Below are 21,286 nucleotides of genomic sequence, written 5' to 3' on the forward strand. Positions count from 1 at the left end.
TAGACTTTCCTCTTTTGCACCCTAACACATGCAGTTGTGGCTAAATTTCCCATAGAGGGGGGAGTATGCTTGCTGTCTTTCTAAAAACACTTTAAGCTTTAAAGATTTACCATCCTAAATCCCTAGCAATGAGATCAGGCACGGCAGCACCCCCAAAGAATCCTTCATGGAAAGTGCTGATGAGCAACTGTGATCAGAAAATGGCCACGAAAGAAGAGATGAACGGAACTCCTACCTGCCACAACAACGCTCACATTGACATCGAGTGTACTGTGATGTCCAGAGTTGGAAAGATGTGTTGGTCAGTACAAACCGTTCATAATATGTTTTGTTCTTTGAGGCCTGTTGGTAGATCGAAACCCTTTGTTTCTTCATGCAGTCAATCTGAACTGAGTTGACAAGCTTAGAGATTCATACTGAGGTGGGAAAATGCCACCATTGTCTGGACACTGTCTGGCTCACTTCTCTGGGGACCCACAGACAGGGCCTATTTTCTTAAATCATGAAAAAGACAAGCTTATAAACCACAGGGGTTGAGACCAAAAGGAAGGGCTCCCACTTCCCACTGCTACTGTGCTGGCATCAAACAGCCTCATGGTGTTTTCCTAATGAAACTGAATAACTGGACCATGGATGATGGGATGCTGGCAACTAGAAACTCCAAAGGAGTGAAAAGTAAGAGCAAACCGTGCAAGCCTGAGAGGCACCCAAGAGATCAGAGGAGATGGGCAAAAATCTGGGCAGAGACCTAGAAAGAGGGACTGATTTCCAAGATAGGTAACATTGCCTGTTTTACAGATTAGGGAATGAGGAGAATAAAAAGCAGATTGCACAACATGTGTGTGGGGGGTGTGTGTGTATGTGTCCATCCATCCATTTGTCTATCCATCTATCCATCTATCCATCCATCCATCCATCCATCCATCCATCCATCCATCCATCCATCCATCCAATAAGCTCAGCTTTGCATTTGAGGGTGGTTATGTATTTGTTCAGTCTTCTCTGCCTAAAGCCGGTATATGACATGTAGAATATCAGCGTTCCTATGGTGACCAGGATGATGGGAGAGCCCCCTTTCAAGATGACAAAGTAGAAGATAGTAGAACAGGACACTTTTGACTCAACTAAGCTGTCCCTCTACCCCACATGTTTGCTATAGTGGTCATCTTGGGAAGAAACAATAAATTTGTACCCAGCTGTTGCTACTACCCCTGGAAGCTCTCTCACTTTGCATAGATGCTGATGTGAAATAGCTGGGTCTTCAGGAAGCCAGTACTGACCAGAACACTCAAATACAAGAAACAGCAGTAACACACTATGGAAGAGTAAGCTGGACACCTAGTCCAGTGTGGCTAGAGACTTCGGAGTGGCTATCAAAAATTCACAAAATGCGCCAAGTCGATAGCTCAATTGGTAAAATATTTGTTATACAAGCATAAGGACCCAAATTTGGATCCCTGACATCCACATTGAAAAATACAGGTGCTGATGTGCACATCTGCATCCTCACTGCTGTGCGGTATGGAAGCAATCAGGTCCCTGGAAATTATTAGCTCGCTAGTCTAGCAACGGGTGAGGTCTGGGTTCTGTGAGGCTCCCTGTCTCAAAAAGTAATGTGGAACGTGATCAAAGAAGAAGCCTGGCATTGTCCTGATTCTATGTGCACACATATGCACAAACACATGTGCACATGCCCACAGCATATCCACATAAACATATACATGTTTATGTACACACTCACACACACACACAGGCAGAGAGGGCAGAAAACACAAAGGAGTAGGGCATGGGACCTACAGGAACTCCATGTCAAGTGTGTGAAAGGGAGGGACAGAAGCTAAGCCCCATGTAAGTCTTCTCTTGAGCAGGAAACCCCTATAGCTGCGCTCGTTTCTAATTTTATTGAGACAAAACTGAAAGCGCTTTTGCTCACTGTAGCACCTAAGTTGAGTGTGTTTCCATTTCTTCTTTGCTATTCCCTCCTTCCTTTTTTCAGAAAGATTGTGAACACACACAACACCACGCCGATTCTCCTATCATTCCTTTAACCTCCCAGTTGGATCTGAGAGTGGCGAACTCCCTTCCAGTCACTGAGTTTTCCAAACAGCACAATCTAATGCTGACAGCGAGAGCTTGATGTTCCTGCCTATCCTGGGCCACCCTCTGCACAGATCTCTATATGATGTTTCTAAAACATCAGCGTGTGACTGCATTGAGTGTGACACATTGTTTCTTTCTGAGCCCACCTTGTTCTCCCCCATCCTCTCCTCCACTCTGGGTCTAACCTCCACACCCAGCAGGAAACCATCTCCCAGTGCCGCTCTTCTCTGCATACTCAAGCTCTGTAAACCCTTTGGTAGCATCTTCCTTGCAAGGCAGCTTGTTCCTTTTGCCCCTTTTAACTACTGCAGTATGGCAGTCGTTAAATGGCATTCTCGTTGCCTGGTACTTAGAGGGTGACCAACAAACACCCGTTGAACTGAACTTGGCCTCTCTTTGATGTGTCCAGAGGCAGGAAGACTGTGAAAACGTTCTTCTAGGAATTCCCATGGCATTTGAACAATCAGCAGTGAATAGAGAGTTTAAAAAGAAATTATTCATTAGTAAGTACCATAACAAAATGTACAAATATCAACGCTCTGGCAACTAATCCAGGCAAAATTCTGAAGCTTGCCTGGGCAAGAGAATTACCCTGACAAGAAAGAAAAGGCCAAAGAACAAGCTTACATGGTTGGAAAGAGTGTCCTTACGTTGACATCTGAAAGAAAAGATCAAGTGTACTAAGAAGTTGCCTTAGAGATATCGCCCAAACAGAGGCTGGAAAAGTCTATCCACATTAAGTAGGAAGGACATCGCATTCTCTTTACTAATAAAGGCAATCTCATGGGTGGGGTAGGTGTCCGTAAAACCACAGTGAGGACATGTGAAAGAATGGTGGTTGTTGGTGTTAATCCTGACAAGTGTAAAAGTACAAGATCAACACACAACATCTAGTTCAGTACCAATTAGCAGATAATTAACAAAACTCAGAGGATCTTCTTCTCTTCTTCCTCATCAGGAAGACCAGAGCCCCTTTGAACTCTGACCTTCTAAGTTCCAGGAAAGACAACAGCGTGTCAAAAGAGGCACCGCGTTTTCCCACAGGGAGCTGCAAACTCTGTTTCTTTTGGTGTGCCTTTGACTTGGCTTCACCCTGATTACGGTTTCCGTTTGGAAGTGTGGACCTCTTGCAAAGCCCACACAGTGTGCCAGGGTAGTGATACCTAGACATTTTATATTTTTCTGTGTCTCAGCTCCCATTTCTGCAGACGGAGGGATGGCATCTCTCCCTAACCTCTCCCCCTGCTGCAGGTCAGACAGAGGAGACGGGCTGTGGCGCTCTTGAAAGCCATGAGCATCTTCAAAGAAGACATGAAGACTCGCGCTGTGGCCATTGAGTTGTAGTGGAGGATGAGGTTCTCTGCCACCAGGATACTGTGTAACTTCACTCAGACAAGGTGAGCAACGATAGGGACAGCTGCAGCTAGTAAGGGCACTGGGTAAAGGGGGTCACTCACCCCTGAAAAACCAGCATATATATTTTGTCCTCATCTAAGGACGGTTGGTGAGAAGTGCTGGCACTCAGAAAGTTTTAGGACCAGCTGAGAGAGGCCTAGGGCTGTATCTGTGCCCCTGCCCCTTTACCAGGTGGTTAAAGCATAGGCAGCTTCTTTGTAATCTCATCACTGGAGTCACGGGGCCATCTTTCTGGAGCGTGTCATGAATTCTCATTTTCCCTAACTCTAGTCTGAACCTAATTTATGGCTTCTCTTTGTCATTGGCTATAGAAGATTCTCAACAATTAAAAAAGAGGAAGTTTTATTTAAAAAAAAAAGCTTGACATTTTCAAGCTGAAAATATATTCATTATTTATCTTTCAAAGGAAAAATGTAGAGGAAGAGTATTTTGCCAGAGCACCATGGAGCATGCTCCCCGGGTCCTCTTGGTTCATTATTTACTTGTTGAATGAGCAAGTGCCAACTACAGATCCAGTAAATACTTACTAAATGCCTACTTTGCACCAAGTGTCATGCTTACTCTGGGGCTACAAACACGATCCTTGTCCTCAGCGCCTAATAACGATCAGGGAAGGAGAAGGGTGACACTGACATGAACTGAGCCCCGCGCCTGCACCTGGTGCTTTTCTCATCAGCTTCCTGTACCACGTGATGCAAGAGGAGAGGTGACAGTGTCCCCATCAGGGACCAGGAACCCAGGCACAAGAACCTGGCCTCCTTTACACCCACTCATGAAGTTTTGTGAGGACAGAAACTAAAGGGGAGGCGGGGGATGGCACAAAGTGTTAGCCTGATTAAAAGTAAACCATCAGCATTTTAACTGATTTTCTTTCCAGTTCATTTTTCTACACGTAGGTTAATTTTAAAAGGTTTTAAAAGTGGGTTTCACAACTGTAACCAAAGCAGGGCCTACTGTATTTCATTGGATCTAGGACAACACTGCCTGTGGACTGTTCTGTTAGTCTTTATACGACCAGAAAGAGGGATTGCTACCGGCATTGGGTGCCACTGACTGAGGGATAGGCCCAGATTTTGGCAGCATTAAAATAGGAACATTCAAACAGTGCTTCACGAAGGTGACCAACTCTGACTTCCACAGAGCCCACATCACACCGCCCACCTCTCTTTTGGAGGGTGCTTTCCAGACCACGGCCTTGGGTCTCCTTTCATCAGATAAGCTGCTGGTCAGGAAGAGAACTCATTTGTTCTTTTTTATACAACTTACCTAGGGCACTTACAGCAGGCACTTACAAAACCATTTCCTGGTGTAACTGAAGTATGAGAAAATGTTCATAAGTAAGTAGAAAGCAAAAACTCCCACTGAACTGAGAAGCCTGAGCTTTGCTGGTAAACAGTGGACCAGTAGGGGGTGTGGAAGATGATGGAGCTTTGACTCAGCCAGGGATGCTGGCTTTCCAATGTCCACCGTTGCTACAGATGACCACTGTCATCTTCTTGTCTCCTCCCTGCTGCTCAGGGCTCTGCTCTGCGGCTCCTGTTCAAGTTCATCCTCACAGCACTGCTGAAGCCTGCTATGTATGGACCACATACTCAGAGTAAACACTGGCGTGGCTTGGGACACCATCTATTAATTCCAAGTGATAAGCCATATAAATATGTGTTATCGGTGAGAAGACAAAGATGAAAGGCTCACTTGTAGAATCATCCGAAGGTGTCTCAATGGACAGTATAATTTTTGCTTACAGAGAATTCTGACAGCAGGAAATAGAAGGATTTGACAGCTGGAGTCTGTATGGTTCGGTATTGCAGTTCTCTGTGGAAGTCCACTAGCACCACGGTCTTCAACTGACAAAATGAGTTTAAATAAAGAAAAGAAACTGAAGCAGACTCAGTTCTCCAAATGTGGTCCTTGTTGAACACAACGCCAGCCTAGACCAAAAACCTCTGTGATTTCTCATTTCCTTCTGTCCTTTTCTTCCTACATGAATATCTATAGCCATTACAACATATGAAGAAATGTGTTGAGCTCCCTAAAATATCTGATGATGGGTCAGATGACTCTGGCCTCAGAAGCAAGTTCATATATTAATAAAGAAGATATGTTTTATTCAGATAAGCTACAAGATGGAGAGAATGGAAGATCTACCAAAGAAACACAGGTGAGACACAGTCAGTTCAGAGCCAGCGGCATGACATAGCGGGGGGGGGATCCGGTGTCGATCTGACCTATGGGAAGGAGATGACAGACAGGGACAGCGGGGCTCTTTGGGCTCCCTTTCACACAGTCTCCTGATCATTCAGAAGCACGATGCTATTGCTATCGCCTGCCCTTGAGGTGTCCCATCACCGGGAACACAAATGATTGTCTTGAACAGAATACTATAGGTGTTACAAGTCAGTTCATTTGGGGAAAATACTATGGGGTTTCATGCCTATGAGTGTACTAATAAGTGTGGCGGGGAGGGGGCGGGGTCTAAAGGCTCAGGTCTGATGTAAAACAGAACATCTGAGACCTGCAGCTCATCACTAGGATAAAAGGCGACAGCAAAACACTCCCTTTCAAAACTCAAAGGGCTGCCAGCCCCTGCTTACCATGGACGTGGATACCATTCGACTGAAAAGCAGGGTTTGTTTCTGGCTGGAAGGACTTCAGGAGTGAGCCTGGTGGCTGCTGGGTGTGCGGAGGCTGTGCTCTCTGCAGCAGTGACGGAGGAGCTGGGACTCTTCCTGGGCTCAAGTGCTGAGGAGATGGAGTCGGAGGTGCGAACCTGGGAAAACAATTCCAAAAGGCAGCATGACCAACTCTCCAAAGCCTTCTATGTCCCCATTCTGGCTCGACCTAAGGGTGACAATGTGCTCTTTCAAAACCCTTCATAACCCCGCTCTCTTCCCACCACTGAGTTCTTCTCTGAGACACAGAGAGAAGAAAAGACACCAACAAAGAAAACCTTAGTCACAGTTTGGGTTTGTCAAGCTTCTTAAACTGCACTTCAAATCCTCTGGGTTTTGTGAAATTCAAAGCACATCTACTGCCAGGCCCTTTTCCTGCTAATTTTAAAATCCACTCACATTTTAGGGGAAATTCAATTCGTATGTTTCTGAGTCATTTACACTTAGCTCATAAACATTTTGTTTTGTAAGGCATATCTGAGGTCCAAGAAGTGTTACGGGTCCTTATTTTGACCCTCTCTAACTGGAGTCTCCTTAAACAATACATTCTTTCTTGCCAAGAGTAAATTAACTTCAACCTCAAAGGTCAAATGTGCCTTGAAACCCAGAACCTGAGAGGTCGGCTTGGGTTCTGTGCTGGGCGAAGAACATTCCTGATGGTGTAGAGGGAATGCAATGTACAGCATTCCTTGTCTTAACGTGGAACATTCACAAAATTGGTGGGTTTTTTGGTTTTGTTGAACCCAATGCCTTACGCATGCTAGGCAAGCACTTACCCCTCTACTCTGAGGGCTATACCCTCAGCCCCAAGTCCAAGAGTACTGTTTTCTGAAAGGAGATACATTGATATTTAAACAAGAAAAAAAAATCACCAAGTGACCTTAGACAACTGTCTATTTATCTTCTTGTTCTGAAGGTCTAAGTCATAGAGTTAGAATGACCTTTATTGTCTTAACAGAGAAGGAAGGTAGACTTCTGAGAACAGCTTTGCAATTGGGAATGTTCACAGAGAAACCAACAAGATGCTGAATGTGTGTATTGGTAGAGAAAGAAGCTGAGGGTCTTCCAATGCCAGGAGAATAAGCAACGCAATAATTTTGGGTAAAGATACGCTAGCAATGAAATGTTTAACCTCTTCTCTCCAAAGTTCACTAACACAAAAACATTTAATTGGTGCTTGTTTACACTATGCAGGAAGAAAATCTTTATCTTGCACTAGGAAACACAGGTCATCGCCTGCGACATTATAGTCATTTTCTAGGAACGAATGACTCCACAAGCCTGGGTCACCTGAGCAAAAGGCAAGGTGCATTAGACAAGTTCACAAAGCAATTCAAAGGGTCCTGAAGCAGAGTATCTCAGAGGGCAGAGCCTCGACCTTTCTGCTGTAGCAGTAAGAGCATGAGACAATGTGCCATGTTCGCTTTGTATTTCATTTGTGAGGCATAAGAAGACCATCTTAGGTTGCATAGGAGCCAAGAGGAAGACAGGACCTCAAAGCGAAGAGGTCAGAGCACCTAGGCAAAGCAGATGTGACAGGAGGCCTCTGAACTGGTGGTCTCTGAGGTTTTTCTAGGGACGGAGAAGGGCAGCTGCGTGTCCCATGCTGACAAATGTGCCCTTTTCTAAGCACATCCTCTTAACTGGGATTATCCAGAAGACTCTACGCTAAGTGGCCCTGAGAGAAAACACAGCAAGCGAATCCTGGCACTGGCCTGAGAACATCTAGTAAACCACGTAAGCCAGGAATCCCCATATGGAGGCTATTTTCTGGGGAACATGTCCTTATTATGTCTCCGAAGTTACTCTGAGCTTGTAGGAGAGGAATGAGCAATTAAGGAATCACTGACTCTGGGGATAGATGGAGCCCACACTGGCACCCAATCCTGGAAGCCCCTGTTCTTATGGCCCCTGGGGTGGGAGAGGGGAGGGAACTGAACAGCGAGGTGTGACTGTTATCATTATCATGTTATCACATTGATGTTTCAACTTTGTTTGGAAAACAAAATAATTAAGACTGTCTCTTGTTTACTTCTTTGTTTGAGAACAAAAGACGTAAGCTAAAAGGTCCTCTGGTCTTTCCTTCTGATACCTCTGCTACCCTCTTTCAGTCTGGGGCTGCAGGAGCAGAGCAATGAGTGGAGAGCCAAGTTGGTACTCTTTGGGGACCTTGGTACAATCAGAGGGCATAAGCTACCCCCAAACAAGGTAATCAACCTGAATCGCATTAGCTGGGTTAGTAAGAAGGAGAAATGGCGTACGAAGAGTGCAAAGGAAGTCCAAAGTTCTTCCGAGTACACATCTAACGCTTTTATCATTTGCAATGATGGGGTCAAAGGCTAAATTATGACTACTAACTAGGAAATGAAGAATACAAAAATACAAGGGTATAATTTATTAAAATATTTTGAGTCATCTATAGGTAGATTATATTAGGCTAGATGTAGATTCTGTATAGTATGGTTTTATACAATTATGTACTCATTCCAAATTATTCTTAACTACTCATACAAGTTCCTGGGCATATTTTCTTGGATATTACATATTTAATACTGGTAAGGATAAATAAAAAGAAAAATGTACCAAGGTTTTAGTATTATTTCACAACTTAGAGGCAGGTGGAGACAGAGACAGGTGGAGTTCTGTTAATTTGAGTCCAGCCTGATCTACAGAGCAAGTTCCAGAACAGTCAAGGCTACACAGAGAAACCTTGTCTCGAAAAACAAAAGAAAAAGAAGTGATCATGTGATCATATTTTTAGACAACTGCCAGAAATAAAAAAGTAAGAATCAATAAATTAAAATTCCAGCACAAGAAATCTATTTATAAACAGGAATGTTTTTCAAGCCCAGAATCAATTTATACACACTTACAAGAATCAATTAAAAGACATTTTGTTATTTTTAATCCATGAATTTTTAGAAACAGTTTTATTTCTGCCTAAAAACACCACATAGTATTTTTTCTTTTTCTCTCATATATAATATCCCAATCACAGTTTCTGCTCTCTTGACTCTTCCTACCTTTTTATCTTCCCTCTCCCGCAGACCTACTCCTCCTCCATTTCCCTTTTAAAAAAGAGCAGGCCTCATGGGTATCAGCTGAGCAAACATGACATAAGTCACAGTAAGACTAGACACAAACCCTCGTGTCAAAGCTAGATGAGGCCCTCTGCTAGGAGGAAAAGGGTCCCAAGAGCAAGCAAAGCAGCCAGACACTCTCCACTCCCACTGTGAGGGGTACCACAAGAACAGGAAGCTAGCAACCATAATGTATGTCTATGCAGAGGACCGAGCTCAGATACATTGAGGATCTGTGACTGTCACTTCAGTCTCTGTGAGCTCCTATGAGCCCTGCTTAGATGATTCTGTGGGCTGTGTTCTCGTATCACACAGTGTTTAAACTAAAGAATAAAGTCACTGCCTCTGTTAATTTATATGTATTAAGTTGTTTGCTAACCAGCTCATGGCAGAGCAGAAGAGCAAACTGAAATCAGGTTAAGGGCAGAAGAGGAACGTGGAAATGAAAACAAAATCCTACAATTAGAGGCAAGGGCCTCCGACACATCTGAAAACAACAGACACCAAGAAAGACAGATGTTACGTATTTGACTCAATAAGCCACAGAGCCCAAGAAATCTAGTAGCTCTAGACAACTTCATACAAAAGAAACCAACAGAAGATGAGAAGGGATGCTGAAGCTTGTTGAGTTGCAATTACCTTTTCTGTTGTGGTTGCAGCAAAGGAAGCCCTCCCTATCCCGTTTTCTAAGTGAGGATGATGACAGCAATGACGGCAACCATGATTTATGTGATGATGACGATGTAGAAACGATCTCTTCCATGGAGTATTTTATCTCTCACATATGTCGGGCCAAGGCAGCTTCACCTACCTATCCTGAGTTACAGTAGGTCCTGAGGCAGAAGAAAGATCCTCTGGCACCTGTCTAATACCCATCTCTGTCACCCCAGCTGATCTGTAATAATCATTTCATGGATTTCCTTACACAGCAGCTGAGAGTCACTGCTTATGCCTTTCACAGGACCTCAGAAGAGACAGCTACTGCACAAGTCGGCACATAACAGGCTAGGGAAAAATCCCTGCTTACCAGAAACAGAGCACACAAAAGCAAACCAGAACTGAGTCAACCATTTCCACTCACTTGGTGGGGGAGCTGGGATGACCTTCTGGTGAGCAATGGTTTGCCAAGAAAAGGAGGCAAGGAAGGGGTTTTTTAAACCTCATAAATGAGCCTCCGGCAGAAGGGGGACTTAAAAGGTTCCAGCAAATACTCATTTATGTACACTTCAGAAAACAGCTGATCACCTGGCCACGCTACCTTCCTTTCAGTACCGCCCTTTCCTGCGCCCCCCTGCCATCAGGCTCCCCACGTGGCAGTGGGCAGGCCAGCACAGGGAGGTCACCATTCCTCAAGATGCAGCCGCGAATGCCAGACTACCACAAGGCAGTAAGTCCCAAGTGGAAGGAGCACAGTCAATGGGGGAAAGGATGGAGAATGAGGAGGCGCAGAAGGACAAACGGCTCAGCAGTCAGAGCACACAGGTTTTGACTTTGGTGATCTCTTATCGATGAGTAAATCTCCCCATGCCCTCAAGCAAGTGTAAGACAAAGACAGTCCAGTTCCCCTCAGAAGTGAAAAGTAGAGATCATTCGAACTTTCTTTTCATTCGGGAGATATATACTGGTCATTGGCTGAGTGGGTAGCTGCGCTGGGGCAGAGCAACTGCAGAGGCATTTCTCTGTATTTCAGGAAGTTACTGAAAGGAAGCAAGCAAGCACACCTATGACTAAGTAAAAAAATAAAATAAAAAGGTACTGTGCCAGCAAGTGAGTGTAACAGAGAAGAAGCCACAGCAGATATGGAACGATGGTGTGCTGTACACAAGTGCACATTCCCAAGTCCAGGATATCCTAAAACTTAAGGCTAAGAACATCTGACAACTTTCAGGTATCAGTGCTTAGAAAATGGATGGTTAATCTCAATAGTGCCCATGTAGGCCATCCAGGATAAGTGTTTGTTGTGACCCGGGGCCTACAAACGCCCAAGATTATAGTCCTGGTGCTATGTCAGAACACGTAAGGAAGGCTCAGAATGAAAACATCAATCTCAGGAGACCTTTTGTCGCTTGACAATTCCAGTATGGAAACTAACACCGGCTCATCTGGGTCCTTTTCCAGTTCCCAGGCTCAGTGAGCTTCGCAGCCTGTAAGGGTCTAACTTCTTGGTGCTGACTTAACATGTTAGTGCCACCATGGAACATCCCAGGCGGAGTACCGTTTCTGGAGGAAAATAAAAGCGGTCAAGAATGCTAAAGGGGTGAGCGTCCAAACTGCCTAGGCTCCCCCAAAGCCAGTACGTGCAGTGGGATCAAAAACCCATTGCCATTGTTCTTGAGTTCTCAGTAGTCCTCATTGTCCACTATGTTCAGCAAGTCCGGTTTTATCCCATGCTTTTTCCTGGATGGAGATGGGGGGTCCTTGGACTTCCCACAGGTCAGGGAACCCTGATTGCTCTTCGGGCTGATGAGGGAGGGGAACTTGATAGGGGGAGGGGGAGGGAAATGGGAGGCGGTGGCGGGGAGGAGGCAGAAATCATTAATTAATTAAAAAAATGCTAAAGGGACTTCTGTGCCTTGGCAATCTACTTTTCCACACATGACTCCCTTACGCATGTCATAACCAACTTCTCTCTTGGTATTCAAACCAAGCCAGTGGGGTAGGGTCAAGAGAGGAATACAAGGTGCATTACTCAGTACAAAGTGTGTCAGTAACACAGATGTAAAAAGAGCTGACATTAAAAGTGTTGCTCCGTGGTTTTAGCAAACCAGTTCAACCCGAGAGAGGACATTGTGCCCGAGCTGGTCAGGTACCAATCTTTCCGACGGACAACTCCTTTCGGTTAGGACTTCTTTCCTTGTCTAGAAGCCTAGACCACTGTATATCAGCTTTCAGATATATTTGAAAACAAAACTTACTAATGATGTGCTGCAAGCCACACCCATGTCCCGCATTTCTTCATGCCATCGGCCATGTGCTGTATTCATAATGGTTCTAGCCAATCAGGTGGGGCTGTGCTATAGCTCTGCTCTGAGTCTCAACACTGTGCACAAAAGAGACTCGAATATTACCAGATCAGTTCGATTAAGCATTGACTGGTAGATGGTTTGAACAGTTCATCCACTTTCTTTTCCACTGGGGCTTGTAGACTTAACAGAGAAGGGGGAACATGTTTCACTGTATCCACACAAAAATATTATTGAATTGCTGCTAGGTAGTAGGACTAATGGATACAAAAAGGCCTATAATGGATTTTTGCAAAGATTTTCCCCCCAAGAAATTGTAGGGTATCATCTGTTGGGGTTTTAAAATTCATCTGTGAAAGCTAATCATTGAAAAATGCCTTGCCGTTGGTCCACTGCGGGGGGAGGGGAGGAGAAAGAAATCCTATTCAAAACCTAAAATGAAAAGCAGTTTTAAGGATTTCACATCTGATTTAACGTCTTAAAAAAAAAACCCCAAACCAGCCCAATGATAATACTGCACTTTGTACAGCCAGACAGCGCTCCATTTTAGTAGACTTTAGTGGTCTTTATAACGATTTATGAATCATTTTGTGAATTCCTGGCTGACTCATCTGGGTGACTATAGTATCTACTTATACTTCCCTTCTGTCTCACAAAAGAGACCACTTGGACTCAGTTCAATCCAGATTTGTCCCCAAATGAATCACAGCACGTTACTGGGGGAACTGCAGATTGAATTCGGCTTTTGGGACAATTGGGGGCAGCTTTCAGTAATGAAGAAACGGCTGCTGGGAGGTGTGGGTAATTGCAAAACCATCCATCTGGGCAGGACCAATGCTGGCCAAGAGCTGAGTGTCCGTCCAAGAAGCTGGTCTTCACTGGAAGAGCCAAATCGGGGCTCTGGAAAGGAGTAGCACATCTGTCTCCTTATAAACAGCTGGATCAATAATTACTGCAAACAGTTCATCAAAACGGAGGAGCTTAAGACTTAAAACTGATCCCCAAGCCTCCGGTGGACATGAATTGAAGACGGTGGTGAAATGCGCACAGGACTTTAAAGGAGATTCAAACATATATGATAAGGGGTAGCATTTATGGAAATGGCGTAGATGGAGTGACATACAGGAGAGTCATTTCATTGGGGTACAGAGAACAAGCTCAAGAAAATAATGAATGCCAAAGGCTAAGAGTTCTACATGAGCGTGTAGTTTTTTTCCTGGTAAACTCTGAAGCAGTGCCAAAAGCGCTGCTGTTTTCTTTGTGGAAAGGAAAATGGAAAAGGAGAAAAGATCTATGTGCACAAGAACAATGAATTCTGCAGAAACAGGAACTGGGATTTCTGAAATATCTGGACCCCGGGATTGGCGGTGACTCAGTCATTTTTTTGTTTCAGAATCTGCTGTGAACGGGAGGAAAAGAAACATCTGATTCTGCCAAATTCTCCTTTCAAAAGAGCACTTAAGCAAAAGAAAATCTTGCCTAGGCTGGTCTTGGACAGTTGATCTTAAAAAAATGCTCTGAAAAGAGTATTTCTGCAGTGATGTCACTCTTCCTAGGCTGCTGTGAGCAGGCCTGACCAAGTGGGCCAACTCACTGTCCTACATTGAGGGAAGCGCCTCTCTCTCTTGGTCAGCATGGCAGCCTTGTTCAACGCGCCTTCTGACAGAATGTGGGCTGAAAAAGTTAACACCCAGAACAGACGGTAATGAGAACGCTAGACAAGAAAAACTGTTATTTTTGCCCAAACATGAAAAAGGGAGGCGCAAGTGTATCCCACACAGACTATCCTAAACCTTTCCCCATTGCTTCAAAATGTAAACAGTTTCTTTAGAGTCTATTCAACTTTGAGGATCAAATTTAAATGTGACGCCTGCCATACATGGCTAGATACATTTGTAAGCCAGTGCTAAATGAGACCACAGCAGCCAGTAAAATCTGTGAATCTTAGGAAACTAGCTGAGAGGCAGTCTGTTCGGTAATGACATGTGCTGTTTGGATGTGATTTCTTTCCATACCTGGACTATCCCGTTAACTATGAAGGAATATTCATTTCCTTCTCTTGAAGTTAAGACTCAGTAACTGACTAGCAAAGTGAATTGGAGGAAACAGCATTTTCAAAGGCCACACTCGATCAGAGAAGGGTTCATGGTTCCTCTGGTGGAAAGAGTAACTCCTCGGCCACTATTGTGGATCTGCATCTGTAATACATTACCCAACAATGTGCAAAGACCAGTACTTAGTAAATGCTGGTCACTGCTGCCAAGGAACTACTCCGTGGGATGTTCTTTCAGCGCTTACAGAGACTCGGTTCCCTAGTTTAGTGTCAATTCCCGGGGACAGGTAGATGAGCCATCTGCTCAACTGATAACCATCTCTTTGGAAATTGTATTTGTTTCTGTAGGAAACCCGCTACTCCAGAAGAGAAGAGGGGAGGGAAGAGTAGGGAAGAGAGGAGGGGAGGAGAGAGAGGAGAGGAGGGAGAGGAGAGGCAAGGAGGGGAGGAGAGGAAAGAAGATCCCTATTCATTTGCTCTGAGGCTTTTCTTCTTGCAACCACACAGAAAAGCAACCAAGGAGATTTCTCAGAAATAAAAGAAGCCCAAACAAAACAAAACAAAAAAGAAACCTCATCTGAAACGCATTGCCTCTTACTGTCTGTTCACCTTGATAGTCTCCATCCCGACCAACAGACAAATCTTCACTTGCGAAATGATGGAGTCTCTGAGTAGTGAATGCCCTTACTTAGGAAGAGAAATGACCTTGTCAGTCTAGATCGCACTCCTAGACTATGACGTGGAGCCTCTCTCCCGAGCTGCCTGTTCCACACCAGAGAGCAGGAACTTAGGGCTATGCAGTCATGGAAGTCAGGCTGGAAGGCTGCTGAGCTCTCGCCCTGGAGCTTTGGGCTCTGCATAGTTTGCTGGAGAAGAGCGTACACTGACAAGCCTGAATAATACCACGGCCTAGCAACAGTGCCATACTTCTGTTGCTTCATGTGCTAAAAAGTAGAGGTGACAAAAAAGAAATTCTATTTTACTTCAAGGCATCTTTCTCACAGCCATGACTCACTTTCCTGACAGAAAATCCAAAGGGACTAAGAAAACATCATCTTGGCCTTAACAGGAGGGGTATTTGTTTGGAATGTGGGAATAAAATCAAGATAGCTGTCTTTGCTTTTAGGGTCCAGGTAACTTCCTTAGCACTTAAAAAAAGGTAACTTTTATAGATATCTTAATAGTTGATTTTTTTATGTGTGCTTCTATTTAAGGAAAATGAGGAAATAGTGCATCTCAAATTTAAAAAATATGACATGAACAGTAATCTGATGTGAATAAGCATAAGGACCGGAATGAAGCCGTCTCTTTGGTAAGTGCATAAGGAGTGTCATAGCAAGGCCTGCAGCAGGGACCAAGAGACTCAGAGTAGAAGGCAGAAGAAGGACAGCAACCATTGCTCAGGCTGTTATTAACTTGTCCAGAACAGTGAAGCCATCATCACAATGGAGTGCCTTTCCCCACTTCCACACTCCCCATGAATTTCCACAGATCTCCCCAGAAGCACCGAGGGGCTGAGGTGGAGACAGGCAATTGTCACCTTCATGTACTCTCTGCTCTCAGAGAGACCTATGGAATGGAAAGGCTATGAATCCATAGCAAAGTCATTTCCTAAGTTCAGGTAATGTGCTGGTGAAGGTAAACAGCAGAGTCAAGCGACAGAGTGAGGCTGGGTAGAAATGCTTCTCTCAGGTCAACATGCGGGTTCATACCTGTAACCCCAGCACAGTGGAGCAGGGGCAGAAAAAACACTCTGAGTCTGAGACCTGACCTACCTACCAAGTTCCAGACCAACCAGGGCTACACAAGACACCATCTCAAACAAACAAACAAAGGCTCTCGAAAGAAATGCCTCTTTAGAATGACACCAGAAAGAAAGGTTCGCATCATCACAATGACCTAGTGTCTCAGGATCTGCAAATGCAAAAGCTGGAGGCAAGACATCTCGGTCCTTCCTAGGAACAGTATGAAAAGGTCAGCACGTTTCGGCCTATTAAACACAGGTAGCAATGCCCCGTGAACCTGGCTGGCCCAGACCTCAGGACCATCACAACAGGAGTTCGGAAGGATGGAGGAAGGTGTGGAGAGAACACATGATCTGTTTACATTTTAAAGAGCAGGTCCTGTGATACAGAGCAAAGGCTGATGTGCTGGGGGAGAGACTGCTGTGGGCAGGCAAAGTCAGACTCAGAGAAAAGAGGCAGGGAGCCCTACTTGAGATGGCAGGCCAGGAACGGGGACAAGGTGGAGTAGAAGAATGTGTGAATAAGCTTGGAGACCACTGTCAGATCGATGCATTAATTAGACATGAAAGGGCCAAGAAAAGACCAAAGCTGAGCCCTAGACTTTTCAGGTTTTTAATGGCAAATTAAAGATAGTGATAGAGTTAACTCTTGATTCCAATACAAAGGAACACACTAGACCCTGAGAGTTTGATGGACGTTTAAATCAGAGGGAGGTCAGGCAATATTATTCTAGCCTAGGTTTTGCTTAATCCATCCATTCATCTTTTATGACATTCAGTAATTCTCAGAGTGTGTGTGTGTGTGTGTGTGTGTGTGTGTGTGTGTGTGTATACACGTATAGAAGCACACATATGTGAATACCGGGAGAAAAAGGGTATTTTGTAATCTTCCCCTGTTAATCTCAAATGTCCTTGGAAGCCATCTTTCTAGAAAGCAGCTGACATCCTCAGGGGATTCTAGGTGAGGACCACATCTTGATTTCTCATAGACCTCTCTGATGCTAACATCTTCATCATCCAATGGCAGAGCCTGCTGCTACAGAGATCACTTCATGTCACCTCATCACGAGAATCAAGACTTTATTTATTGTCTGTTTATCTGTTGCCCTCTGGGTTAGGAATATCTTGGTGCACATGATAAAGTATCTGCCACACACGTCAGGGGGTCACTGGGTAAACTGGCTGTGTGAGGATCACAGTCCTATGGAGAACTCTGAGCAGAAGTCAACTCTCCTCTAATGCAACAGACAGGTGAGGCCAAGCAGTGTCTCTATTTCCAAACCTTTGGTACTCTCTCTCTAACTGAGAGAGAATTTTCAACTCTTTTTGATGCTCGGGGACTCTTCAAAGGCCCGATGAGCTGTAACTGTGTAGGATAAAAGCTTGGAATGGTAAAGAAGAGAATGATCCTTTCAAATTGAACTAAAGGATAAAATAACATCAACTCCACAGTGTGGACTTGTCAGTCTAAGAACTACAGAGGACCGTCCTTATCTGACGGAGGACCAATGAAACAACTTCCCACTCCTTCTCATTGCTTCTGGAAGACACTCCAAATCTTCTGGGGGTGAAATAAACATCAGGCACATTTAGAATGAATGCTGTAGCTGTCATTGCTCTTCATTGGCCAAATGCACACATTCTTGCTCTCAAGAGGAAGCTGAAACTCCTCAATGTGGCTAATATGGGGTTACTCGCCATTACAGGCTCAGCCCCGCCCACCTTTACTGTCCTTTGACATTCAAACACAGCCTGACAGTCTATAGAGGATCAGCTTACATGGGGACATTACTTCCTCTAATGTTTCCTCCCTCATTTTGCCAACAGACACTCTTGCTCTGCACCTTCAAAGCCCCTGCATCACCTTTCCCTTCTCTGCTAAGGTATCATGGGCTATTGGTTCAGCTGCCTCCCATTAGACTCGGGGCTCAGAGACAGCACGGCTCTAGTTCATCATGTGTCGCATGGAGTCCTCACTGTCCTCCTATCTCATGTTTCATCAATACCAGCCGAATGAAAGACTCAACTAACCACAGAGCCCCCAGGGTTAGAATGGCTCCTGATCAGCTTTAACATCTTGCTACATTTTTATGATTACTGAACATAGATGAGGAGATTAAGAAGAGGGAAGATTATGTGAATGCACATGAGGCTACGAGAAAGCTGTGTAGATGAAGACATCCCTGAGTCCTCAGGAGAAAGACTAGGAAAGCAACAGGCCTAGTTCTGAGGTGTTCTGATGCTAAGAAGAGATAATGCTAACATCTCAATGAGCGCTCACAGTAACAGGCTTCTAGCATTGAGAGCCACAGAAAGCACCATACCTCTTAGTATGTATCTATATGTGCAGGAGACTGGCACCTAGGTATTACACTAAAGTCTGCAAGAGGCATAAGATGGCAGAAGTATTAAGAATCAAGACCACTGTCCTTCTGACAAAAACAAAACAAAACTCAAAGAGAATACTATGGGAACCTTCCATTGGGCCAGTGGGTAGGCAATGTCTTCCTCTTTCCTAGACATTCTCCTCGATGCTCTTTATTCCTTGTCACAGCTTCCTTGACATATGGTAGCCTACACTAAATATCCGATAGTATAACTCAGAACAAAATATTCGGAAGGTTGTGAGGGAACAAAGGCCCCTGTTCTCCGACATCGAACTCAGCTCTAGCCGATAGATACATCAGATCTACGATAGATGTAACAGATCCTAAGAACCAAGGGGTTCTACAGCAGTGTCAGCCTCAGACTTGAGAAACGGGGAGGTTTCCCGGGAACTCAGCTGAGCACTGAAGGCTGTATGTGATAGTGTGAAGGGCTAAGTTAAGGCATGGCATCAAGTGAATGAAGCAAGGAGCAGTGACCAGGCTGGCTTGCCTAGAATGGAGCTGATAATGGAGAGCTTTACTAATTGCAAAAGCAGTGCTGAGAAACAGCGATGCTTTGACCTTCAGCATCTAGGCAGACGGTACCAAGTTTCCAGCAATGAGTGAGAATACGGCCCCGATGAGGCATAGCTTCGGTTGGCCAAAACACACAAACCCTCATACCTATCTAAGCACCTAGAATTTGGGCAACGCCACATCTGAAACGTTATGAAAGAAGCCATGGGACATTCTCGCACTCAATAGGAACTCGAGAAACTGGCATGCTTTATTTGGTAAAGACAATTTAACTACTTTTTTCCAAAGCAAGGATTCCCAATATTTTATGATCTTAAGTCCTGCGCCAGACTACACATTCTGCAAAGAGACCCAATCTTTTCATTTGTTTCCATCTTATCCCTCAGGTGGGGTTCAAGAAATCTTTAGTAAGCCCCCCCCCCTTTGTAGGGAGTCCAAAGCTCCTATCCCTGTCACTGGTACTACGAAGTGTACTGTGCTTGTGGCCTTTAGAAGGAAGCGAGGTGGCTGACATGCTCTTTTAAACATGAGCAATGCAAACTGAAGTTAAAGATTTTTTCCATTTCAAAATGGCTGCCCATAAATATTTTTGCGATTTGTTGGCATAACAGACATACTAAGCCCAAAGAATTAGCATTTCCAAAGACACCGAGTTCCTCTCAAGGGTAGCCACTTGTCGCCTTAAGTACCGGTGGTGGCTCATACATCACGGCACGGTAAAACACCACTTCCCTTAAGAAGTTCAAATCAACATCAGGGGATGTGTTGTTGCTCAAATCCCTGGAATTATGTGCCATGTAGTTAGCATTTAAAAATAAAAATAGACTCTCATCAAATTGAAGGCCGGTACATTTATTTTACGATGGGCAGGATCAAAGAGCTTGACGTTAGATGGGCAGCTGCCGTGGGCCTTTGCTAACTTCTGACGGTGACTCAGGCCATTTTATTAATGAGCTAGAGCTAAGTAAATGATGAATCAATGCCTGCAAAGCAGGAAAAGATGCCAGGGCCCCACTAAAATCGCAACGTGTGATCAACCTGTTTCCGTTAAGAAAGCTGTTGGAGTTTTTACTGGGGGATTTCCCAGGCAAACAGAGCAAAGATGGACAAAGCCAGAGCGGAAGGTGAGTCCATTTCCTCTTTGCGGTTCCATCCTGGTCCCTAGTGAAAACACAGGGACTAATTCAGGGCTTCTTCATGGCATCCTCTTCTCTATCCTGACGGGGAGAGATAACCCACATCTCACATTTGCCCAGTCAGTCAGGGGTGGGATCAGAGTTCAGATCCCGTGGCGAGGACATGCAGCAATATAAATCCGAAAGAGTGAAAATGTCTATTTACTCATTCCCACGGAGCTACTGTGCTGTCCCAACTCCCTTCTTCCTTCCCCACTCCACGGTTCCTTACGTTATGGATCACTGAGATCACTGAACATCCTCTAGATTCCAACCCTAACCCTCCCAGTCCTGCCAAGGCAACCTGTATTTGTCTGAGCAGCCTTGTGTGAGGGACTGCGTGCCGTGGTGACACCATCTTTAGTCCATTTGGGGACTGTAAAGATGCTAAAAGAGATAGGCTCAGGTAACTGAAGGATAGAGTTCATGTTTCCAGTGACCATGACATGGTGACCACAGACATGCTTTTGCTGACAGTTCCTCCCAGGGGAAGCGGCACTTACCACGTGCACACAGCTGTTAAAATAATTTGTACCTTCTGATTCTCGTTTCTAATTATCACATACATCTACATGTGGATCTTTTACTATCTCATAAGAGTCATGCTCTGAAACTCCATTTATTAGTCCTTTTCTTTTTTTATTTCTCAAATTTTGTTAGGGGCACAGTTTTCTAGAGATAACTTGGGTACTGGTTTGGCTCTTCTTTATTCTTTCAAAAGTCTGCCTCCTAGTAAAGCTCTTGATTGAATTCTCCTGACTTCCTTGTCTTACTTCAAGGCACCATGTTGCTCCCAAGGAACCCGGATGTAGCTTCACTCTGTACCCTCCCTGTCTCTCATGGTGTTCTCATGCAGAGTCCTTCCTTTGTGATGTCAACTTCACTGCATGCTTCTTCTCACACTGGTTATTTGCTTCCAGGAGGATGAGGGCAACTTCTTGGTTGAAAACACTGACTTCCACAGAAGCCAGCCCACCCGCCATCACCAAATCATCATCCACGTGCATCCTGCTATCCGGAGTGGCCGAGACCCTGTACTTGCTGCACGCCCACCTTCTCCTCATCTTGCAGGTGCCCTTGCTGTCTGAGATGCTGTGCCCTTTCATCTGTGAGGAGGCAAAGTCTTTTTCTCTTGACGCCTGTGCCATCCTGTCTTTAACTCACTGAGAAACTGTTTGGA

The 21,286-nt window shown here is 44.7% G+C and overlaps 1 protein-coding gene across 3 annotated transcripts in view; it reads right to left on the reverse strand.

Moving 5' to 3' along the window:
- Glis3 (GLIS family zinc finger 3) overlaps positions 1-21,286 on the reverse strand; it is a 420,852-nt gene that overhangs the window by 18,334 nt on the left and 381,232 nt on the right. For all 3 annotated transcript variants that reach the window (XM_075973782.1, XM_075973783.1, XM_075973784.1), the window contains one exon: positions 6,111-6,286. In XM_075973782.1, coding sequence (XP_075829897.1) covers positions 6,111-6,286 — 176 coding nt within the window. The remainder of the gene's footprint in view (positions 1-6,110; positions 6,287-21,286) is intronic.

This window comes from Microtus pennsylvanicus, chromosome 5, assembly GCF_037038515.1.
Source record: "Microtus pennsylvanicus isolate mMicPen1 chromosome 5, mMicPen1.hap1, whole genome shotgun sequence".
NCBI lineage: Eukaryota > Metazoa > Chordata > Mammalia > Rodentia > Cricetidae > Microtus > Microtus pennsylvanicus.